The sequence below is a fragment of the Ambystoma mexicanum genome, chromosome 2q, assembly GCF_040938575.1.
Source record: "Ambystoma mexicanum isolate Mex_15411 chromosome 2q, UKY_AmexF1_1, whole genome shotgun sequence".
Classification (NCBI taxonomy): domain Eukaryota; kingdom Metazoa; phylum Chordata; class Amphibia; order Caudata; family Ambystomatidae; genus Ambystoma; species Ambystoma mexicanum.
Window position 1 is genome coordinate 405,539,224 of NC_090924.1, and position 25,956 is coordinate 405,565,179.

Here is a 25,956-nt window from a genome sequence, read left to right on the forward strand (position 1 = left end):
GATAGGTCTGTAGTTTGCTGGGATAGTTGGGTCAAGCATGGATTTCTTATGTAAAGGGCGTACCCACGCTTCCTTGAGGCATGTTTGGACATGGCCTGTTGTGAAGGAGGCGTTGAGAAAGGCAGTTATGAAAGGGGTAAGAGTTGTGGCACAGTCTTTGATTAGTTGTGCCGGGCAAACGTCCCCTTTACATTTTGAAGGTTTGATGGTTTTTAGGAGGGCAATGACTTCTTGTTCATTCATTTCTTTGAAGGCGAACTGGGGGAGTCATAGGAGGTGCTATTGTGGAGGTTAGATATTTGGTGGCTAAGTGCCTGTTGATGGGCGAGTGTTGAGCTTATCCAACATAGCCGATTGGATGCCATTACATCAGTCTTCGTCCTTGGGGAGGGTAGGCTGCGGGAGTGGGTGTTTCCAGCTCCTTGAAGATGGCAAAGATTTCTTTGGTCTCTGATCTGGCATTGGCTATTCTAGTGTTGTATGAGGTGGCTTTGGCTTTGATTATGGCGGCTTTGTACTCTCTGGATATAGTATTGAATGCAAGCTTAGAAGAATCATTAGGGTTGGCTTTCCAGGAGGAGTGCGCTGCCCTTTTCCTGGTGCACAGCACAAGTAGCTCTGGTGAGAACCAGGCATTTGAGTGCTTGGTGCGCTTGGCTTTTCTTAGGGTGAGTGTGGCGATGGCGTCGACCGCTTGAGTGATGATGGTATTGAAGGTACTAGCGAGTGTTTTTGGGTCGCTGGAGAACAGGGATTGGGGGGCAGGCACTAATAGGTATGGTGTGAGCTTTTCCTTGTTGAGCTGTCAGGTGCTCCTGGAGTGTGCCGGGAGGAGGGGAGTCTCTTGCTTGGGGGGTTCCTTGGACGTGCTAAGGTCAAAATTAATAGAGTAGTGGTCAGACCATGGAATAGGTGATATATCCGTCACCATGAGAGGGCAGTTACGGTGGGCAACCCAGTCGAGGGTGCGTCCTTTGGTGTGGGTAGGCTCGGTGATGGCTTGTTTGAACCCTAGGGTAGATAAGTCCTTATTAAGGGAGGCTGCTTGTGAGTCATTTGGGTGATTAAGTCCTAGGTTGAGATCTCCAAGGAGGATAGCTTTCGTAACTTTCTTCAGGTTGTCCGAAAGGGATTGAATGAGTGCATCTTGGAAGTTTGAGACTGGGCCAGGTGGTCGATAAACAATGTGGAGGGCAAAAGTACAGTTAGGGGAAGGGTTGACTTTGAGAAGAAGATAGTCACTGTTACAGCCTATTTCACCTTCCATCTTTCTGATAGGAATAGTCTCATTAGCTATGAGAGCTACCCCTCCACCTTTCTTTATTGGTCGGTCTTGCCTGAAAATTGTGCAGCCTGGTCGGATGGCTAGGGCCAATGCTGGGCCAGACGCTTCGTTGAGCCATGTTTTGCTACTTATTAAGAGGTCAAGGCTGAAGCTAGTGATTAGGTCATGGACGTCCAGGGCGTGGGCAGGGAGAGCGGGCTTTGATGAGGGTGCACTTAAATGGGGTAAGCTTAGGCATTGCAGTCCTAGTGTCGGGCGGTAATACAGGTACATGCATAGTGGCATAATCAGAGGCATGAGTAGTCAGAGGCAGGTTGATGGTGGTCAGAGGTGTTGGGGCATGAGATGTAGCTACATCAGCAATATTAGGCAGTGTCGCAATAACAGCAGTATTAAGCAATGTTGCCACATCAACATCATTAAGCAGTGTTGCCACAACAACAGTATTAGGCAGAGTTGCCACATCAACAGTATTGGGCTGTGTTGCAACATCAATAGTATTAGGCTGTGTTGCCACATCAATAGTATTAGGCAGTGTTGCCACATCTACAGCAATAGGCGGTGTTGCCACATTAACAGTATTGGGCAGTGTTGCTAGATAAACAGCTTTAGGCAGTGTTGCCACATCAACATCATTAGTCAGTGTTGCCACATCAGCAGTATTGGGCCATGTCGCAACATCAATAGTATTAGGCAGTGTTGCCACATCAACGGCATTAGGCAGTGTTCCCAAATCAACAGCATTAGACAGTGTTGCCACTTCAACAGCAACAGCATTAGCAGTGTTGCGACATGAACAGTAATGGGCAGTGTTACTAAATCAACAGTATTAGGCAGTGTTGCCACTTCAACAGCAACAGAATTAGGCAGGGTTGCCACATCAACGACATTAGGCAGTGTGAATAAATCGAAAATTGTAGTAACTATCGATAAATCTCTGCAGAGTGATTCCCACCTAGATCTTTCTGCACAATGGGTGTTTCTGAATTCAGTAACATTTCCAAACTCTCTCCTCTTGAGAAGCAGGAATTGGGGTCTGAAAGCTCCCTAGAGAAGGTAGGTCAGGCCATAACATCTCTCCCTGGGTGCAAAGTCCCGGCCCAGATGCATTAATGAACTGATCCAATAACTTTCAGAAGCATCTCAATTCCTAATCAGGCAAAACTGTCCAATTCATTCCTAGCCTCCGGGCACGTTCACACTCAATTGCAGAATCAGTGACAACACTGACCCTGAAACCAGGCAAAGGTCCTATGCAGTGCACCTCATACAGACCTATAACACTCCTCAAAATGGGTGCAATAATGTATGCACAAATTGTGGCCACATGCCTAATGCAGGTCCTCCTGAGGCTAGTTAACTCTGGCCAAACAGGATTGATCAAAAATGGCCGAAAACGTTAAACGGGTTATGGACTTGGTGGGATGGGGCCACACATGTGTCTTGTTAACCCTTAGATGTCAACAAGGAATTCAATAGCCTTCATTGGAATTCCAGGAAAGAAATGCAGTTGCCCTTTAGATGCACTTTCACCTTCACTAAGCTTCTCCTTCACAACTTTCAATTTCCCCATATGAAAATGAGGATGAGCCCTGTCACGCACTGGTTTTTTTGCCCTTGAAATGAAGCCCTGGCACAGGTTATATGGGAATAGAATGGGACTAAGTGGGTGTAAAGAAGAGGTATACTGCATACATCGGTGTTGTACGCAGACAATGACATACTAGTCCTAACAAATACTGGGTCCTCCTTACTAGCGACTACTGCAACCTTGGAACACTTTCGGGGTGTCTGTGTCACTCAAAATTCAAATGGTTGAACACCACTGAATCTCAAGTTTAGCAGATTTGTTCCCATCTAAATGGTCATCTGAAAGCCAGGAATACTTTGGGATTAAAATTGCTCCTTCATATAGCTCCTTATATAACACTAACCCCCCAGACTTTTTTTAAAGCCGTTGAGCACGACTTAGAGAAAAGGCACCTGCAGGAGATGTCACAACTGGGTCACATTGCCGCTGTCAAGATGGCTCTATTCCCCAGATTTCTATATGTTTCCCAATCATTGTCTATCTTTTCTCCAAGCACATCCATTGATCACTTGCTGGGGAAAACATACAAATGTTACCCCCGAAAATGTTGAACAAAGTCAGAATAAATAAACCATTTCTCCTTTTCCCCATTTCCCTCTAAAGAAGCCAGATCATCGTTAGGCCCATTTTTTGTCTCAACCAGATGCACCTGGAACAGAGCTTGGAGGACATTGGGTTTCCCCCAGGGAAGGGATCCATTGTCCCCAGTGGTTGGTGTAGGGCAGACCACCAACAACCAGACAAGTAAAAAAACATCCTCTAAGGAAAAAGGCTTGGTGCACCTCTTGCAAGGATAAAAAAGTTGTATTTCTTATACAAATGAAAAGAGCATGTCAGTAGGGGCATTCAATCCTGACCTCCACGGAGGGCACTGGTAAGTTCAAGGCAAAGCAATACATTATAATGGGCAATGTCGTCACATGTGACGCAACATTATATGGTACTCATTCCCCAACCTCATTTGGCCATCTCCTATGTCCATAACCCCCCACTCCCTGTAGGGCATCGGATGATTTGTTGCAGGTACTCTACACCAGTCCCCTTCCACATGGTCTTTGACTTTGCCACCTTGGGTTCTAAGAGCAGGATTGGTGGCCCATGTAAGAATATTTCCCTCCCATGAAAACCTCACCTGATGTGCACCTGGTAATTAGACATGAGCTCAGTGGATACTCTCAAGGTCACATTGGCGCTTCTTCTTATCCCAGGCACGCAGGTCCCCCCTGCCATGCCTCCCCAGCAGAGACCTAGATTTGCTGGAACCACCCTGTGCACTTTGTAATACAAATCACAGGACATCCTGCTCTCTGCTCCCCCGTTGGTAGCCCCCCCCTCCCCAGGTCATCACCTGGGCTTCTCCGGGCCCACACCAATCAGTCAATTTATCAGGGATTTAGGTGTGGTGCTTGTGGGCATTTAGCAGTTCAAACAGAATGACCATTATCCTGGGGGTGCCAGTACTCTAAATCTCGGTTGGGTTCTTTTGGCAGCTCTAGACCTCTGCTCTGGCTCCCAAGGGATCATCCTTCAGGGACAGGCACAGCCCTACCCACACTTGGCTATTTGTATTCCTTTCTGATTGCACAGGCCTGCAAAATGAAACATGGATGGTTGTATCTATCCGCGTGAAGGCCTTTTCATTGAATGCTTGGGCTGGGAATGGGGATGGGAAGAACACTTTGTTACCACGGCCTGTGACACCCTAGGCCTCCATTTTAGTATGGCGATGCTTCAGGGATTTCTGCCTTGGGATGGGGCTAGCTATTGCATCATTCAGTTATATCAATGCTATTATATTGCATAACCCTACAGGTACACCCTCTCCCCTGGGCCATCTCAGAACACGTAACCCACTACACCCGCAGACGCGAACTACCCCTATGTCACCTATTGCTTATCCCCTCCTCCCTACAGCTTGGACTCGTTGTTTCTTCGTGTTCTTAGTACATTGTCCTCAACCTAAATCGTTTAGGGGCCAGTGGAATTGGACATGCATCCCAACATTGGCAACCCTGATTTCTCACTAGGGATGCAGAACGGGAGTTATACAAGGTGGGAAACGTGAAAACAAGTGCTTCTTAGAGAGTCAGCCGAAAGTGGGGCGCCTTTGCTTTTCATAAATGCAGGGTCAAGTTCCAACTCCCAGAATGTGAGTGATTCCACGACTTACAACTGAGGCATTAGACTTCCCACAAAGAAGTTATTTTAGCTGGTACTCGCGCGCTGTCCTTCCAGAAGGGATGTTGCTCACGCGCATCTCCCCATGGCAAAGACTCCCAGGTGGCCCCACTCCAATGGAAACACACACATGCAGGTCTTGCTGGGAACGGGAGCACGACGTGTATGCGTGCTGTGCTATTTCTGAGGCTGGAGCCCATGGAGCTTCCAAATCCACAGCTATCATGGGATGAGTGTGTAAGGTCTGATGACCCGGAAGTGGTGGCACTGGGAGACCAAGAAGACGGGCTCGACTGCTCCACTCGTATCTCACCTGCTGAACCTAAGCCACTGATTTGTGCTTGAACTGTGGCCTGAGAATTGTGACAAGATGGGCATGTCTGATATACACAAAGGCCCACTGTCAATCGAAATAGGTGGTGGCACAGACTCTTCCCTGTGCTTTATTTTAGTTTTTTCTCTCTCTTTCCGATTTCATTCATGTTTTGAAATGTTATTAATAAGTTTGGTCCATGGTTGCTATGCTCCAGCTTTGATGTTGTTTATTACTCTGAACCAAATAACAGAAAGTTTATTTAAAAAAAATAAGGTTCAGTCTTGCAGGTTTTTTGTATAAATTGCATCATGGGGAGGAAAAGGAAGACAGGTCCTTGATCGGCATGTTGTGTGCACAACACATAGATGAGTACAGGTGTGGATTTGTTTTTGGGGCCGGTTGGGTTGGCGTCAAATCTTGTTTCTCGTGTGGTGCTGCCTGGAAAGGCCTAACCTCATCCCTGAAGTGAGTCATGCAGAGTTATCCTAACTCGACACCCACATGGCTGGAAGTTTCCTTTGACAGGCGAAGGCGTTCACCCGACATGGGGTACACTACCCTTTAAGCTCCATTTAATGCGAGTAGCACCCGGCTTCAGCCTGTGCATGAACCTCGCCAGACGACACACGAGTCCAAAGAAGCCCCCTTCATTGGCCGACATGGCAGGGACGCATTAGGTGTGGTCTTTACAGTAGGGAGGACCCCGTCTCATAGGGCAGCTTCTTTACATGGGGAAGTCATGCATACCCAGGCACTGTGCTGCAATTTCTCTCTTTCAATCCTGTAACCGGAAGTGTTTTACACCGTGTTTCTCTTTTCTCTCCCTTTCTTCCCTCTCTCACAATCACAATCCTTGTTTGTATGCTGTTGTTGTATTCTTCCTTCACCTTACCGAATACTTTTGCGTTTCTTTATTTGCCATTCTCACATTCTTTGCTTTTTTTCTCAAATGTTCTTCTATTTATATATATATTTCATTTTACATTCTAATTTTTTTCTGTTTCTTACTTTTTCACGTTCTTATTTTTCCTCCAATTTCATTTTTTATTGTTCATTGTTAACATTTCCCTTTTCATCCTTTATTTTATCTTCCGCCTGTTTCTTGTTTTTTTACTTCCTGTTTTACTTTCTCTACACGCCTCCCTTAAATGTCCATCTTTAATCCTTTGCCCTTTTCTTCCCTGCCCGCCATCTTGCGACTTGCTTTCCATCTCCCGTGCTTCTTGTTTGTTGTTCCCTCAACCCCCACATGGCACACTAGGTGAAGGTAGACAACCAGTATGATTTCCAGGACATTGCCAGTGTGGTGGCTCTGACCAAGACCTACGCCACCTCGGAGCCATTCATTGATGCCAAGTATGACGTACGCATTCAGAAGATTGGAAGCAACTACAAGGCCTACATGTGAGTGTCTAGTTCATTATTTCTGCCCATGTGGTGAGTTGTTCCATTTCCTGTGAACAGGTGGCACTTTCTTGCTGGCACTCAGATCTCTATTGCTATCCTGTTACAGGGTCAGGTGCGTGTTGCCAGCCTTCGCCCATGGACAACTTGTTCCTCTGTAGATCGTGCATGTGAACATTTTTTTGGGGTATAACGTCGTTTCACCAATAGTCATTTTTACGACTGCCTTTTAAAATATTATAACATTAAGAAAAAGGTTATTGATATTTTTGGGGGGTGGGAAAGGGTAGCTAAGGGGTTAGGGGTGTCAGGAATAGTTAATAATAGGTGGGGGATGGAGGGTTGCGGGGGACCCCATATATATATATATATATATATATATATATATATATATATATATGAGCGTATGTTTGTTTAATGTTATAGAGGGAAGCCAGCTGGCCATCCCATTCCAGCAGGGCCCTTCCAGTTTACATCTTCATGATAATAAGATGCATCCAGGTTTTCACCCAGGGAAACAACCTCATTCGATAAAGCCTGACAGCTTAGTTCGAGTCGTCTGTCTTGCTTCTTTTGAAAAAATCCCTTTTTAAAAAAAAGCATTGTTGGCATTCCTTTCTAGCGAGTATCAGCTTAGAGTGTTTCCTGGCCACGTCAACGCTCATGCTCATGGATGGAGTCTAGCACAGGCCACAGCTGCTGGGCAATGCTGCACGGCCGCCCAAAGCGAGGCAGGGTAACTGCTGTTACCATCAGCAGGAGAGGGGCAGCCCAGCTTTGCCCCCGTCTGCTCCTCTCCTCCCCCCAGCTAGAGAGACACACAGTCTATGCAACACAAAGCTGAGGAAGGGCGAGGTGTGAACAATCACCTCACCCTTTCCTCCAGGCACCAAGCTGCAAGCACCTAAGGAAACTAACAGTCAGGCAGGGCCCAGGTTCAAAGACCTGCCCCCCACCAGGGGGCCAGACAGTCGGCTATCCGGCCAGGGGCTGGAACACAGCAGCCCCCACTACTATACATATCAAAGACCCAGGGCTTCCCTGGGTCTTATAAATGAGAGCAGCATGTTCTGAGAAAACACAATCAGTTTGTGGCCCTGAACGGGGACCCAAACTAACAGGAGGTGCACTGTTTAGCCAGTGCCTTCCAACGTTTGCTTCTTTACCACAGAACCCTCCCACCCTACAAACAAGGGAGAAGAACAAAGGAAAAGAGGTACAAGGCACTGTACGGTGCCCACAACAAGTCGTGGGATATGAGAAGGCGGGCATGGGCCAGAGGGGGTAACCCCTGGACCCGGTGCCCAAAAGTATGTTGCTATTATGATATGTGATTATTGTTATCTCCATAACCATATTTGTACAATAAAAAACCTACAGCCTTTTATTGCCAACACTTGACAAACACTGTGTGAGCCAAATTATTCTGGGTGAAGGTATGGGGTCGGCCAATAATTATGCATGCATATGGGTTCAGCAGTTATGCTTCTAGATCAGTGCTTCTACATACAGGTCGTGGGAATGTAAGGATGGACAGTTCTGTCAGACTCCAGTCTGGAAATACTATCTTCTGATTACATTTTCTTTAGTGATTGTATTCCATTCTTCAGCTAAGAGCCCCTCCACCCTCCCCCACAGACCATGTGTCCCAGACACAATGAAGAGAACATCTCAAAGACAAAGGTTGTGTGGCTGAGCTCATCCAATGAGAGTTCTCCACATCCCGGGGAGAGGAAGCCCCCGTCCATCTATTGCTTTCTGTTCCCCAAGCAGGAGAGCCTCTCCTGGCATAGCAGGTCTTCCCAGCGCACCTCAGGGAGCATCTGAGAAATAGTTCAGGCAGAGCTCCATGTAAAGCCCTTCGCATCCCTCTAAAGATGGATACTCTGCTTAAGACAAAGTGCTACACCTTTTATTCAAGAACACAACTTGCAGCATGAATTGTATACCTACTTATTAGGAGAGCAGCTTCTCCACTGTAAACCCATCTATGCTTGAGAAAAAGAGACCATAAAGGTCCTTGGATCTGAGGGTAGGCGGCCAGAAATAAGGTTTTAAATAACCATTCACAAATGCAATGATGGATTACCTTATTTTTCAAGGCGCTCAGAGTTGATATCAAGTCTCCAAGAATGGCGAACACTACCTAGGCCCACAGATTCATGACAGACGAGTAGTTGTTACTATTCCTGCATTGCAACTGGAATGGAAGTTGGGAGTCGACTTGGGCAGGCTGAGCAAGGGAAGCTACATATGACTTCATTAGACTGGCCTTCATTATTTATTTATTTTATTTATATTTTGCATTTTTAAAGCGCTCACACAGCCCGCAGACATCGAGGCGCTGTTAGAGGAATTATTTGTTTTTTTAGTTGTGTAATTGTGTTTTTTTCTCTTAGTTGCATATTTATAACGTGTTTAAATACCCAGAGGTTTCTAACGCGGACCCGGGGATCGAACCTGTGTTGCCTCGTGTTGTCTTGCTTTCAAGGCAAGCACGTTGCCACTGAGCTATCCTCCCAGGACATTAGACTGCTCTGTTTCATTGCTTGTCCATGAAGACCTGGACGTGTTAGGCACTCGACCGTTTCATGGAGGAGATTGTGGCCCTGACAGCACGTTTTTAAAGGTGCCTTGCTTTATACTACCGAGAGGCATGAGACTTCAGAAGTGGAGAACTCCCCTGCCTCCAATCCATTTCTGCTGGACTGGGGTCAACATTTTCCACAGTCAAAACCCAAGTATCAAGTTCTGAAATTCCTCATCTTTATAGCCCAGCCAGGGCAGCAACCCCTTTCGCCTCAAGAGGGCGGCCCCTGCGACAGTTCCCAGAAGTGCAGGGCACTTACATAACAGCCAATTTATCATCCCCCAACTGTGAAGCCATTGGTTCCCTGTCAAAGATCAAGACTTACAAAATGTGTCCTTCCATTTCTTATTCTGCCCCAAAACTGAATCTATAGACTTGCACAGTCCGGGGCCTCTTGTAGTGTTACATATTGTCATTATTAATAGGGTGTTTATTGAGTGAGCTACAAGATTCCGGAAGGAACTGAGTGCTTTACAATCATAGGGGGAAGAACACAGTGAGGGAGATATAAAGGAGAGGGGGCTAATAATGGGGAGGGGAAGCAGGCAATTTGGCAGGAAAGTATCTACAAGCAACCAAGGGAGGAAACACAGGAGAGCATATCTCTCCACTTTATATGCAACTGATTAGTTCTGCTAAGGTGCATTTTGTTGAATAAAGTGCTATAATACCTTATTCAGTAGCATCATATAAAAAACACTGTCTTCTTTCAGGTGGTTCAACTCTTATTTTATAGATGAAGTCTATTATACAGTCATCTGGAGTTGTTCCTTCTAGACTGAATCATGAATTCTTAAATCTGAAATGCTATTGATTATTAGTCACCCCTTCAATAGTTCTAAAGAGCACTTCGCTTCAGAACATGTTTTCCATACCCCACTCTAACTCGCCATTAAAATACTAATCATCTAGAGCAATTGAGCTTTTGTAGATCTCTTAGTACCACAAATAACATAACCTCTCCTCATCTGTGATGTCTGGAATACCCAAATCAAACAAGTGTTGCTCATTGAGGGAATCCTCAAATCTTGAACAAGGCACTGTGTCAAAAAAGCCATCTGCGAGGGAGTGCAATTCAGAAATATTTTGATATTTACTATGCAAAATGATGCTGTTTCTTTCTATTTGCATGTGGGCCCTGCTGAACAGACTTCACCTTCCAAGTGCTCCATGCTCAAAAGTATAGCTCACACATGTGTACTTTGCTGGGCCCTACCTATTCACACATCAGCAACTGCAATTTGATTTGGCAACATGGCAGCTATATAGTGACAGCTGCATTCCCGGATTCCAGTTAGAATCAGATTAATCGCAACAGTCATTGGCTGCCTTTAACAGTGAATCAAATATTTAACTACATTTCCTCCTTGCCTGGTGGCAGAATGTTGGTTAAATACAAAGAGAAAACTATATGTAGTTTGATGTAGCAGCATATTAGGAGATACAGTTACAACTGTCATTAGTTTCCACTGTCCTATAGCTGCAGGGTCATTGCCATTGAAATATTAGTGTCGTGGCCTCAATGCTACACTCACACCAGATGGTGGGCCTTGCCCAGAAAGCCCTTGGCTGCTAAGAATGCTTGCACCTTCCTGGGAGAGCAGTGCACACCCCGGGTGGGGTGTGGGTTAGGAGCTGCAAATGAACCTCTGCAACAGAAGGGGAAGTCAAATCAGGGAGCTAATCACTGCAGTCCTTTTGATCACAGGAAGACAGGAGAGGGTTGTATCTTGGGAGATAAACTTTACTCAAGAGAAGGGACCAACCATCTTCAATATGCCCAGGCTCACTTCCTTTCTGAGACCCCCCAAATGTCCTGCAGACCAGGCACACTTGGAGCTAATAGCACAAGGAATAGCCCTAGTTAAATCAGCAAGGATGGGCCCCTTAACGAAGGCATGGAACTGACCAATCAGCTGTAGCAAAATTACTATATAATGGGGTGACACCCCCTCCTTGATTGAAGCTTCTTTAAATCATTTTCATGGAACCAACTTCTTAAAGCTTCTTACAAGATTTCACTGGAACCTCGTTGGGGTGAAGACTGCCAAAAGTTCCAAGCCATTGGGGTGGAGATAAAGACTTCCAAGGAGAGGGCAGACTCTTTTAGCCACCTCGGGGAACATTTGAAGTGACCTGTCGTTTGAAAGGCCTTTCTGCAGCTTGACACTAGTACTTAGGTCTTTTCCTGTGAAGTGGCAAGCTCTGAAAGTCTACCTGTCAAACTTCCTGGCTGAGAAGGGCAGAAGGCGGACTTACCTTTCCTCAGAGGCCCGGGTGAAGGGTCCACAGCACCTCAAGTATCAAAAGAAGCTCGCCTTCAAGTTGCTAAAAAGACCCAACAGAGCTGCCTTTAACACTCAACTTCAGGCCATTTTAAATGTCTTTGAGCTACACCAACCGGAACATCATCACCTGTTCAAACATCTTTGAGCCACGAGCCATTGTCACATGTCGAACCTCACTGTATTGTTGGATCCAGTTGAGATAGCTTGTACTGAAACCAAATCTCCACTTTCCTCACTCTGAGAACCCTTCGAACCTGCAAAGTATGCCAGCCTGTCCCAGGTTTCTTCGAGCCAGAAGCTGTTGCCACTTGTTGAATCGCACCATGTTTTTGAATCCCGTCGAGCCAGCTTGCCAACTGAAACCCAACTCAACACACCGGAAAGCACCCAGAAACTTGACTCAATGTTATTGAGAATTTGTAAGATGATAAAAAGGTCTATATCAGTGATTCTGTCCACAAAACCTTGTTCTGTGGGCCCTAGTGATATTTATGACCCCACTTTATGCTTTAGTGACATATTCTTGAACTTGTTTTACTTTTCTAGAAAACTATTTACCTGTAGATGTCTGTTCCTCTATAGGCAGAGGGCCCTTTTCCCGCAAACGCTACATTGTCTTTTTATCTTATTACATGGACGGGTTGCTAGTGTTTTTAATAGTTTGCAAGTCCTTTTAGTTTAATTATAGTCATATTTTAATTCAACCTTGATTGGACATTTCTATTGTTTTGGTACTTACTGACATTGTTTGGATGCTGCCATGCTAGCTCACACCATCCTGAAGAGAATAGTCTCAAAGACACAACGGAGATGTACCATCTATACTGTGCCTGTTTCAACGACTTTATTGAAATTACTCTTCTTCTAAGAGTAGTGTAGGGCTGAGTAAGAGCTCAAAAGCCGTGCCTGCCCCTGTACTCCCGAAGGCGCTCTTTAAAAGTCAAATTTCTACTCCACCATTGCTCAAGTACTCCTGCCTCCAATCAAAAGAGGCTTACAATAACTTGCACCCGCATGCTAATGTTCTCATAAGTCAAAACAGCAATACTCAGACCCAGAGGGACTCTGTGCTTCTATGGTTCCTCATACTTATAGCAAGTGGAACTATCATACTGGCGCGATTCCTTTAGAATGTAATCCAGAAACACTACCATGCTCGACTGTTTAATTCCATAAACATAAACCTCTGCTTCTCACAGAATCCATACATTAATCCACAGATGTTCTTAAAGTCAAATCATTAAGACAATAAAGCAATCCTTTTACCAAAAATGGAAATCCCTCCATTCTCAACTTCAGGAGAATTCCTACTATAAAATCATTGAAACCCAAAGCTACCAGGACCTTCTCGCTGTGCAAGTCTCCCACACCCGCACCAAAGGAGCCAAGGAGGAGAGCCTCTTGATAGTGACAGTCCTTTCCATGATTCAAATGAAATACTCTCTCTTCTCATCAATCCCCCAGGCGTGTCCTAGTGCTCCCCAGACACTGCATCCTTCACCTGGCTGAGCACCCTCTGGCCACCCTTGATTTCAGCTATCCTCTGTGTCTAAAACACTCCAGCACTGCATTTCTCGTGACTTTTGCTCCTTGCCTCTTTGCTGTTGTGAAGAGCACAGCTGGAAATAGTGCTCTCTTCACAATCTTACCAATTAGCAAGTCCCCTTTTCTTCATTTTTCTCATAATGAACCACTGCTAAAATAGAACACTTTGTATGTCTCATCAATCTCACTTCTCACACCCCCTGCAGCTTGTCTCAGCTTTCAAGCGCATGCTTCCAACACCTCCAGATTTCTCGCTTGCCCTTCTGCTAACGATGCTGCTCTTTGCCTTTCATGCTATCGCATGTATTGTCTTGCATTTTATTGAACAATGAGGATAAGATGCATTGCAAATGACGACGGCATTTGGGTAGAGTACCCTTACAATACACCATGTTTTGTTTGAAGGAAAGTCGAGCAGAAGTACTGGGAGGTATAGACCGGGGACATTGGCTAGGGAATAGAAATGAATAGGATAGACATGGATAGACATTTAGGGCCTAGTACCTGAATCTACATAGGAAACATGTACACACTGAGGGTTTAGTGCCAGAATCTACATAGGAAATATGTACAGATTTGAGGGTATTGTGAGTGGTAGACTGGGGTCATATGGGGGATGAGAGGGGATAGGAGCTGACCCTTCCCAAGCTGGCATGTGGAGCTTGAGCAGGGATTGGAGCAACTCCAATGATGGGTGTTCTTTGATGGCAGAGGGGAGAGCCATTCCCGTGGAGAGGGGGGAACAAGGGGGTGCAGCATCAGGGGTAGAGTACAGTGGGAGGCCATGGGATATAAAGGTTTGAAGTGAGGTTGATCACAGAGATCAAGTATGGAGGATAAAGGAAGAAGCATTCAGCAAGGTTATGAAGGCGTGGCCATGGGTACATTTGAGGACACGCAGTAGGAACTTAGAGCGATTTGGCATAAAGAGCTATGGAACCTGGTGTCAGCAAACAGACATCGGGAGGGTTTAGGTGGGTTGCAGAAGGTGTGTGCATAGCAAGCTGAGAACTTTGCGTAGCAGAGAATAGGGATAGTGAGGAAGACTCAGGTGCAGGCTTGAGCTGTAGATCAGTTTAGTGAACACAAGGGTGGTGATCAGAGATTCTGGGAGAGTGGTGGGTCAGGTGGTGCTGCAACTTTCTTATACTAAGAAACTTGATCTTAGCAGCAATGACAGTGGCAAAATTAAACTGCTGGAGTCGTAGGTCACTGTCAAGGAGGACCCCAAGAGTGCAAGCCATAGGTGATTGCGTGAAGGGGTACAAGAGGGAAGGAGATGAAAGATTGAAAGATGGACACAAAGGGAAAGTTGATGTCCATTTTGAAGAATTTTATCATCAGGCAGCGTAGAATCATAAAGTGTAATCTGGCGTGGAGGCAGCTGGTGATGTTTTCAGTCCTAGCAGGGGTGAAGTAGGGAAAAGGGACAGAAATCTCGGTATGATTGACAAAGAGGTGGCAATGAAATCTTAAGCATGAGATGAGTTTGTCCGGGGAGAAGGAGGTGACAAGGAGTAGGACAAGGACAGATCCTCAAAGGACGCCGACCCACGCTGCTTTGGGGAGCTGGTGTTTGAGTGCCAAGAGGTGGAGAATGGGCGGTCAGAATGATAGGAGGCCGCCAGGTCTAGTACATTGTCCTGAAAGCTAAGTGAATAGACGGTTTGTAAGAAGAGGGATTACCGACAGTGTTGAAGGCTGTGGAGAGATCAAAGAGAACGTGGATCGAGGAGAGGTTAGTGAGTCAAACGGAGGATGGGTACTTGGAGACGTGGGTGAGAGCAGTCTCACTCAAGAGTTTACTTCTGACACCAGATTAGAGGGTATAGCACAATGAGTGAGCATCAAGGAAAAGGAGATTAACTTGAAAACAACTGTCTCGAGGATTGTGGAGAGAAGGGTCTGTAGAAAGCTGGATTGTTACGGTCAGCAGTATGTTTCTTCTATGGGAATGATCATGGATATTTTGTAGCAGGCAGGGAAGATGGTTGTTCAAAGGGAGGAGAGGTAGGAGAAAGTGACAGGAGCAAGCATTTTATTGTTTGCTGTGTTAAATGGCCAATGAGAGTCCAAAATGGGTTGGCATACCTTCGGAGGTCAAGTAGAGAGAGAGAGAGAGAGAGAAGTGTGATAGCCTGGCAATAGTCAGGTGACTGGAGGTTGTGAGAAGGCAGGAGGGGTGGGAGAGAAGAAAGAGGCACATTCTTCAGCAGGGAAAGGATAGGAGGGGAACAGGTTTTAAGTCCGGAGAGCATAGCCTGGTGGGCTATAGTTTTTGGAGTGAGAGCGGAAGAAGGAAAGAAGGTCAGCACAGTGAGAGGATTTGGCAGAGTTACGAGCAGTAATGAGGGATTGGAGAGAGTTTTTTTAGGCAATAAGGAGAGTAGGGGAGCAATATGTGTGCCATTGGAGTAGGCGGAGGTGCAAGGTTCTTCTGAGTTGTTGAATGGCTGGTGGGATCTATGGATGAGTGTGGGGGCCAGAGGGGATAAAGGGGCGAGCAGGACACAGAGAGTCAAAGGAGGTTGCCAGTGGATTGTTGAATCAGGCAAAGGTGAGTTGGGGCAAGCGCCCCCAGCTTCTAAACCATCAAGTCTTTTCTCTTCTAAACCCATCCTTGACTCATCCACTTGCCAGAAACTGTACACTTGTTTTATTCACCCGCCTTTCCAGCTATATGTTTCTTGCTCACTTTCGCACCCTATCCCCAACCAGCAGACAATGTCCCACCCATCTCCTTCACCACTTCAGCCTTGACATTTGGACTTGTCATCTCCTCAATACCCACTATCTGTCGGTATCTCTGCATTTACCTTCAACAGTGCAGCTGTCTTTTCCCATATATTGAGAACTTTGCCTGAGCCCTATATGGCATCAAACAGTTGCCCCTAATGTCTTTTTCAGTTCTTTCAAAACATGTGAGTGGATTTCCCAATCATAACATCCCACTCTTAATGTTTCACTGTCATGTCAATGGTTCTTGATCATACCATTGTAAAAGCAAGAGAAAATATCGAGGCTGAGTACCCCAAAAGGAAATACACCAAACACGGGCTTATAAAGATTCTCAGATCTTTATTCAAATAACTGTACAGTTTACAAAGAAATAAAGTATCAGATAGCTATCTGGCCCTCAGTACATCACAGCGAATACCAGCCCTTTCGGTGTGAGAAGTGAGAGGTACTGGACGTCTAAACATTTGCATCTTTTATACAGTTTTCAATCGTAATGTCCATCCCCTCTGCAGGTTAATAATTTCAGTCTAGGGTTCGTGCCGAGTTCACCTCTAATTTATCCAACTATATGCATGTTGATTATGTCCAGTTTGTACCACAACAAAACACAATGGCAACAGTGTATCTTTGAATTTAACATTTAAGCAATAAAAGAGGTACGATATGATATCCCGTTTAACAAACCCTCCTTTTGGCCTAAGCCAAGCGCTAAACTACTTCTAGTCATTTCACGAGTAACTCCATGTCTCAATGTCCATGCATCCTGAATCACTATCAGAGATATCAATTGCCATGAGGTCAGAAACTAACATTTCCTTCAGCACAAATTTGTTAGATATTCTCTCTGGGGCGTATACCTTGTGCCCTAATGCACCTATCGCTTGTGCACAACATCCTCCTGCCATCGAACACATACCAGGAAGACATTGTATACAACAGCAGAGAAACAGAGAAATACCTAAAATAATCAGCAAGACCGAAAGTAGATTCCATCCCCAAGATCTCAAGAAGTCCCAGAACCAAGCGCTAAGATCCCAATTTCCCTCGGGAACATGCACTTCTGAACTAAGGATGTGCAGATTTTGAATTGCTCTGAAAATCTTTGGGTAGGAATCTGGCACGAAAATGCAGCAAGCGGACCCCACTAATTTACATACCCCACCACGTTCAGTAAGAATGACATCTAATGCTATCCGGTTCTGAAGTGCCACTAACCTTATTGCTTTCTGTTCTAACGTCATATTATAGAGTATGTCAGTGGTCCAGTTGATGGTCCTCTCCAGTACTCTCGCTAGTCTCCTGATATCTTCTGAGTTCAGTATTTGTCCCCAAAATGTCACAAAGGATTTAGCTACGTCGGCCAGAATTTGTGCTGAAGTATACCCATTCTCCTCTCCCTGTGGACGAGCCTTTGAAACTTCTATAGTGCTAGGAATAAATACCCCAGGTAGCAGAATCCCTAAATAACAAGTCCCCTGCTAATCCCTGGGTAACCATGGAAATGCTACATTACCACAAACAAAGTAGACAGGTTCGCCTACATAAATAGGTCTGTCCTTACTAGTCAAATTTGCAATGTTGGCACAACCCTTAAAATTACCCATCGACTGAGTACCATTCCTCTGTATGCAGAAAGAAACTGAATCGGGTCTGTGGTTAACAGTATAAGAAGGAGGCGTGGCATCCCTATTGCCTATAGGAACCATCTTAAAAGAGATCAAGGATTGAAAAGGACAGGACAGTTAGTCAGAAGGCCTAATAGAAGCAACATTTGGCTTGCTCCTATTCGCAAAGAGTGAGCATCCCAGGGGCGTTAGAATGCGTTTCTCAAAATCATTTAAGTTAGTTCCATCAAAATTCCCTGAGGTTCTATCATTCCATCGGCCAAAGAATAGTGCTCTTAGAGAAGCATAACAAGCAGTTGTCAAAGGTAAAGGATGAATATACCAACCCAGCCCCTTATCCCCGTTTTGCGGTAAATGTGAACAAACCCAACAGTTGAACCTATTAAAAATGGCATGTGTAGCATTCATAATGAGTAGCAGAGTGTTGTTCTGGTAACTCAGTCTGTGGTGAGAGTTTCTAGGAGATAGAGTGTGCAGATGCACAAATGGAGTAGAAACAGTGGGTACTTTTTCAGTGGGTAACACATTTTCAAGCGGCTGTACTTCTTCCAGATACCAAAATCCTAAAGCAATGACTATTGTAAAACCAGTTAGCATTATCACTAAACAACAATACGTTTTCAGGGCCCACACATTCGATCGTTCCTTTCCGTGGCTGGTCACACTGTCTCTTATCGATTCCGTACGAGCGGGAGCAGTTGCAGGCATTGTATTCTTCAAATGATTTGCACCAAAGTTTATTTGCTGGCGACCTCCAGGCCGAGCGTCTTCTTAGTCCTTTCACAAACCCTAGCCAACAGAATCCCCTTATATACAAATGATCAGGCCAAAATGGCAAGCCCTTTGATGATTTTCTCGATGGCACAGCCGAACTGTGCAGTAGGTCTATTTCCTCGGAAGCAGATCGTACCTTGTGACTCCTGGTACTGAGTGATCTGTGAACAACGTGTCGTCACTTCCTGTTGGAAGCGACGAATCCAAAACAGGATCTGATGCAAGATCTGGAACAAATTTAAAAGATGGAACTGTTGGAGATTGTGGAGGTGAAATTGCTGTTTTTCCAGGCCCCACGGGCTCAGGGAGAGTCTCTGACACACTCTCGATGCTGTTTACTGCTTCGTGATTGTTGGTTGCAGTACTGATAAGGGGTTCTGTATCTTCTGTAGCGTGTGGGACGGGGCACAGAATTCTCTTGAGGTGGGACGCGTGGATCCAGTTCTTCTTGCCTGCTACCCCCACCGCCGTCTGTGTGACCAGGAGGACCTGGTGGGGGCCCCTCCAATGAGGTACAAGGCAAGATGATCGCTCAAATGCTTTTGTGAGGACCCAGTCTCCCGGCCGTATGCTGTGACCGGGGCCCTCGTATCTAACAGGTAAAGCCTCCCACACCTGGTGATAACTCAAATGCAGAGTTTTAGTTAACTGGCCACAGTAGTCAGAAAGAAGTACATTTTTGACATCTCGTAAAGAGCGGGGCTTTGGGAGATTCCAAATGTTAGCTGGCCTACCCATGGCCACCTCAAAGGGAGAGAGCCCAGTCTTAGTTTGAGGGGTCGTCCTCATGGACAATAATACGATCAGTAAGGCGTCCGGCCATTTTAGTTTGGTGTCGGCACACGTCTTAGCGATCTTATTCTTGATGATGCCCTTGTGTCTCTCTACTAGTCCAGCACTCTGTGCATGTCTGGCCGAATGGAACCGTTTATCGATCTGTAATCCCGCACATATCTGCAGAATTACAGCAGCGATAAAATGTGGACTATTGTCTGACCAGATGACTCTTGGCAGACCAAATCTTGGAAAATATTCCTTCAGCATGGTCTTTGCCGTGGTCATAGCGGTGGCATCTTTGACGGGAAAAGCTTCAACCCATTTGATAAAAGCACAAATGATGACCAATACATATTTAAAATTATGACAACGCTCCATTTCAATAAAGTCAAAATGAATCACTTCAAAGGGGACAGAAGGTGGACCAAAACTACCCCTAAGAGTTGATGTGCCCTTTCCCACATTGTGCTGTAAACAAATCATACACCCCTGAACGAAGTGTTCAGTTACTTTAGGGATTTTGTCATTTACCCACACATTGTGCAACATTTTAGTGACCTTACGAGCACAAATATGGGTAGGACCATGAGCCACAACAACCATCATCATAACATACGTGTCAGGCAATAGCCATTTCCCTTCAACTTTGTCCACCCAACACCCATCATCATCCAATTTTCCCAAGCCCTCAGCCCATTTCTTAGATTCTTCTAACGTGGCACCGGCTTAAATGTTTTTTATGGATTCGATACCCTCATCCAAAGTACAGGCATTTGTGGCTTCCCTTGTAGTATACATTTCTGAAGAGAGAACATGGCAGTCTGTTTGGCTATCTGGTCAGTGAAAGCATTCCCTTTTCCTACATTGTCTATGATTTTCTGATGCGCTGCACATTTTATAATAGCTAGCATACTGACTGTCAGTATATATGTTTACTATAAGCCCTTCGGAAAGTTCACAAGCTCGGGTCAATGCTATAATCTCTGCGGCCTGCACAGAGTTATGCGTGATTCTTTTGGTCTCCACGATCGTGCTCAATGTGGCGATTGCATAAGCAGCTGTGGATGTACCATCCGGGATTTTGAAACAGGAGCCATCACAAACAGCTCCCCTTGCCGTTTGTTCAAAGGGATGTCTCTTAGATCGATTCTGCCTTTGGTCTCTTGTTCTGTAGTGTAAAGGCAGTCATGTGACTCTTCGTCACTGCAAGCAGTATCTTGCGAGAAAGGTTAAAGTTCAGCTGGATTAAGAACACAACACCTCTTGATTTGGATGTGCGGTGCAAACAAGATCAATTCGTATCTCGTTAATCGTGCAGAGGTGAGGTGTTGCATTTGTGTTCTGTTTAATAGAACATCTACAGAGTGAGGTACCATCAGGGTTAAAGCATGGCCTAGGACCATTCCCTCACTCTGTTTTACGGACGCAGCAGCAGAGCGACAGCTCTCAAACATCTTGGCAAAGCGCATGCAACAGGATCAAGGGCGGAAGAAAAGTAGCCACACGGCCTATTCTTCCCTCCATGTTCCTGCGTTAATGCAGCCAAAGCACATCCATCACATTCATGCACATACAACACAAAGGCCTTTTCATAGTTTGGTGTGCCCAAAACTGGTGCCGAACACAATGCAGTCTTTATCAGATCAAATGATTGCTGGTGTTCCAAGTTCCACGGTAATGGCAAAGAAATGCCCTTCTTCGTCAAAGCCAACATTGGTTTAATCACTAAGGAGAAATTCGGGATCCACTGCCTACAGTAAGAAGCCATTCCTACAAAGGCTCTGACTTCCTTCTGTGTATTTGGGACAGACATGCTAGAAATGATTTTTATCCGTTCAGGCGTCAACCTTCTTCCCTTCTTTGACAGGAGATAGCCTACATAGGTGACCTCCTGTTGACAATATTGACATTTTTAAGCGAAGCTTTATGTCCATGTTGTGCTAAGTGAATAAGCAACAACACGATGCCCTCCTTACAAGCGCTCTCTGAGTCAGCAGCTAAGAGAAGATTGTCTACATACTGAAGCAATGTGCAAGTAGAGGGCAACTCAAGTGTGTCGAGCTGCTCTTTCAAAGCCCTACTATAGATGCTAGGACTTTCCGTGTAACCTTGCGTTGCACGGGTAAAGATAAACGAGCGTCCCCCTAAAGTGAACGGAAACAAGTATCTACTGTCCTTATGTATAGGGATACTAAAGAAAGCGTTCTTTAGATCCACAACACTAAAGTGAGTAGCTGAAGCCGGAATCATGGTCAATATTGTTGTCACATCAGGCACAATGGGAAATTGTGGAGCAACGATCTTATTAATGACACGTAGATCAATAATAAAATGGAAGGGAATCGCATTATCGCCTTTTTTGTACACGGGCAAAATCGGACTATTGCACAAACTACCTGCAATTTCCTCAATCACCCCTCGATGCACAAAATCGAAGACGATGCATTTCAAAGCTTGCTCACCATCGACCGAGATCTTATACTGGGAAATACGTGGCAACTTTACTCCATGTTTCAGAATAATCGTAACGGGCTCAATTTGCGAAACATCAACATCATTGTCATCGATTGCCCACAAACACTCCGGAACATTACTAAATTCCAGAGGCAAAGGTATGATTAAGAATTGGGAGACAGAAAGTTGCTGTGGTGAAATCTTCAAACGCACTCCATCAGAAGAACAATGAATTGCCACATTTAATTCTTTCAACAGATTCAACCCCAACAAATTCTATCCACAATTCGTGGTCAAAAGGAATGGACAGTGGTCCGTAAATGGACCCAAAGTAATAGGTACCGGCGAAGAAACCGGACAAATGACTGGTGTGTCAGAAAACCCTACAGAAACATTAGTTTGCCCTTACAGTGAAATGTTTGGAACACGTGAATGATCAATGGAACACTTCTGTGCCCCTGTATCTATCAAGGATAGATGTTTACTATTTCCCACTATCATTTCAACGTAGGGACCTTTCTAATTAACGGGAATAGGCGTTGGTTCCAAACCTTGCTTCGGGCAATCCTAGTGAAACAGAATATCATTGAAAGGAAGTTCTTCAGAGAGGTAAGTGGCAGAAGGATGATCAAAAATTTTTCTATTGTCCACACTTGATGTCTGATTGTCCTGCGAAAAAGGTTGCTGTGAACCCTGTGAGAACTGACTTCTACCAGGATCCCCTGACCCTGGGTGACCTCTGGATCGTCTACCCATATTCCCAAATGCGTTATTCGACCTCTGCTGGAGAATCAGGCATTGTGCACGTCAATGACCCTCTTGTCTGCAATAAGCGCACTGGTTTATGGTTACAGGACCCAATGGCGCATTTCCCTGTGGAACGTACTGACCTCTAAATTGCCAGGTACCCCCTCTAGGGCCTCTTACAATTTGTTGCAATAATACTTTTGTCTTTAAGTCACCTTTCCTTTTTTCGACTCTTTCTTTTTCACTATTGACACAATTCTCATAGTACTGAGCCATGTGCAGTACTTCTGACTGAGACTTTGCTTGCCAAGCGCTCTTGGAAGACATAATTTGTGACTGGATGTCAGGCAGCAATCCACACACAAATGTATCCACGAATAGTCATTTCTGAGACTCTGTACTTAAGTCTTGCCCACTGTAATCTGAAAATACTTGTTTGAACCGGTTAAAGAACTCGGTAGCACCCTCGGACTTTCCTTGGACACAGGCCGTAAGCTTGTCCCAAATAATCCTTCTTTCAGGAATTATAGTTTTCAACTTTGCAACTATTCTATCAGGCAAAGTTAGTATTACCTGTGGAGGTCTCTCACCAGGTGGTCTTTCTCTATCGAGTCTAGCCATAGTATCCCATGAATCTCCTAACCCTGCTACATCATCTACAGTCCTAATCTGTTTCCATAAATCAACAGGTAGGAGTATGGGAAACAACAAATCAATATCACTTAAGGTAAATACTGAGGATATTAAGACAGACTCTATTTCTTTGAAGAACCCTGTCGGATTCTTCCTAATATCGGGAATAAATTGTTTGATGGTGTTCACTTCCTGTCTCGAGAACGGGACATGAACGAAATGCAACACATAATGTGCAGGAATTTCTTGAGCAGCAGTGCCTGCTGCAGCATTAGCTGGAATCTCTTCTTTTGGGACAAATGTCGGAGGAACTTCTCTCATTGGCAACTGAGAATTAGGCAACCCCGAACGCTTACTAAGCAACAGAGCTAAATCGAGTGGTAAAGCAGCCGAAGAAGTGTCAAATGAAAAAGCCCTCTTATAAATACCCAATAACTCTGCGGGACAACAAATCTTTCTTTTTACCCACTTATCCTGCAGTTACTCTACCATCACCCGTATCACTTTCCTCTGTATTTCTGGGGTATACTGACTATACATGTCATATACTTCAACAGGAGTTATTGCTATATCTGAGATCCACCAAATCGCATCTTTCGTACAAATTCGTGTCTCCTTGATTATCGATTTTCGACAAGGAAAGAAACGTTTCTGCACGAACATAACGTCCAAACTATCACCATCTTCATCTTCATTCTTCACCCTTTCCAACTCCTTTCTATACTCAAAAACCCTCTTTACATGCTCTTGTACTTTCTCTGCAGTATCTCTAGAGAATGCTATAGCATTCAGATCCCTTAACCCTTGTGAGAGATCTATATCATTTAGCCTATTCAAAATTACACATAAATGAATTCCTAATCCTTCAATAAAAACGTTTTTCTCAGGAAAATTGTCCAAATTACAGAGTGTGGCAAGAGCATCCTTTTGTTCGTCCCTCTCCATGCACTGTTTAGCCCACGCAATTAATTCACGCTTTTTATCTGAAGACACAGTTTTCCGAGTTACAACCCTCGATCCCTCTCCCCGATCTACTACAAGCGGTGTAGAACCACTTGGAAGAGGGAGAATAGGCAATTTTTGAACATCTGGAAACAAAGGTACTATCACTGGTGCGGCAGCCGAGCCCACCGGACCCGTAACAGTGGGCAAAGGTGGAGAAGCAGGTGGAGGAGCGGCGACAAGAGGAGGAACAACTGGAGGAAGAAGAGGAACTTTAAGAGGAGCAATAGGAGGAGCAGGAGGGGCTACGGGAGGAGGAATAACAGCAGGAAGAGGAACATACGGAGGTGGCGCAGTGGCACCAGGCCTTCGTTCTTTTAGAAGTTTGTCAATAAGTTCATCAGATACATGAAAGTCTTTGGAAGGATACATTTTCTGAATACCAAGTGAGAAAGCTCTATCCATATTCCTAACTGACTCACACTGTTTATTCTGGTCATATATCAACGCTTTTTCGGCGTTCGTCATATGACGGCATGCATGCTTACTCTTAAGCTGCTGCATAGCTTCTTTCTTCCAATTCTGTAATATATTGAATGCTGCAGGTCTAACCTTTTTCTTCAATAATATGGATTCTAAGTATTCAATACGAGGAATTTCAAAACTACGATTGATTGGCCACTGAAGTTCGGGAACATGTCTAGTTTGTCTGTGCCAAATATCATTAAATACTATACTACCAATGCCGTGCTTACAGTACATAGTACATGCCGGCGACCCCTCCATTGGCGCGGGTCGGCCAAATTCCAAAGATTGTCTGTCACTGCGGAATAAGGCCCTGAAGCAGGCAGACAATTTCCCAGGCATATCAGAATACTGGTATTACCTGGTCAATAATTGTACTCGCGAGTGCAATACACCAAAACAAATTATCAGGATACTTAAGAATCGGGTCACGACTCACCTGATCAAATCCTAAGGAGGTCCGATCGGAATACAAATTTTCTAACTAAGGTTCCTCGTGGTTGGTGATTTCGGCAAATCTGCCCGCCTCGATATATGGACCCTCGTCAAGAGGCCGACTCGGACCGCGTGCTCACCGTTCAGGGATCGGGCCGTGCAGCGCTGCTGAGGTGTCGCATCTCATCCAAGAAAGGGGCCCCCTTTACACCGTCTGATCCCGGTCTGATAGCCGCGCCAACCTTCAATGAGCTGGCATCAATCTTGAGGGTCCCTATTCGGGCGCCATCTGTAAAAGCAAGAGAAAATATCAAGGCTGAGTACCCCAAAAGGAAATACACCAAACACGGGCTTGTAAAGATTCTCAGATCTTTATTCAAATAACTGTACAGTTTACAAAGAAACAAAGTATCAGATAGCTATCTGGCTCTCAGTACATCACAGCGAATACCAGCCCTTTCGGTGTGAGAAGTGAGAGGTACTGGACGTCTAAACATTTGCATCTTTTATACAGTTTTCAATCGTAATGTCCAGCCCCTCTGCAGGTTAATAATTTCAGTCTAGGGCTCGTGCGGAGTTCCCCTCTAATTTATCCAACTATATGCATGTGGATTATGTCCAGTTTGTACCACAACAAATCACAATGGCAACAGCGTATCTTCGAATTTAACACTTAAGCCTTAATACACATTTTATACAACGGAGTTCAACAAGTGTTCACGTTTAGTATTTAAACAACATTTTGTTTGATGTATTCCACGGATCGGGCTTGATGCGGTAGGTAATCCTCGATCTACAGGTCAACCGTAGGGTAAGTTCTCATTACACGGTCCTAACATTTAGCCTACGGGCATTTTGGACATTAACTCTGTGCGAAGGTCAGGATGGCTAGGTTACAAGCAGGAAAACACTGTCCACCATTTTAGAACACAGAGTGATTTTGAAACGGAAATCAAAATAGCGGACGATCTAAGGTCAGGACTTTGCAACGCGGATTTCTTCGCAGAGCGACTGGGCTTAAGCCAATATATACAATACAGGAGGTACGATATGATATCCCGTTTAACACCATGCCAATGATTCTGTAACTCTGGGCATAACCAATCTT

General features: G+C 45.0%; 1 protein-coding gene across 2 annotated transcripts in view; it reads left to right on the forward strand.

Annotated features, from left to right (window-relative positions):
• Window positions 1-25,956, forward strand: part of SYN1 (synapsin I) — a 731,549-nt gene that overhangs the window by 519,692 nt on the left and 185,901 nt on the right. For both annotated transcript variants that reach the window (XM_069647426.1, XM_069647427.1), the window contains exon 8: window positions 6,632-6,774. In XM_069647426.1, the coding sequence (XP_069503527.1) occupies window positions 6,632-6,774 (143 nt within the window). The remainder of the gene's footprint in view (window positions 1-6,631; window positions 6,775-25,956) is intronic.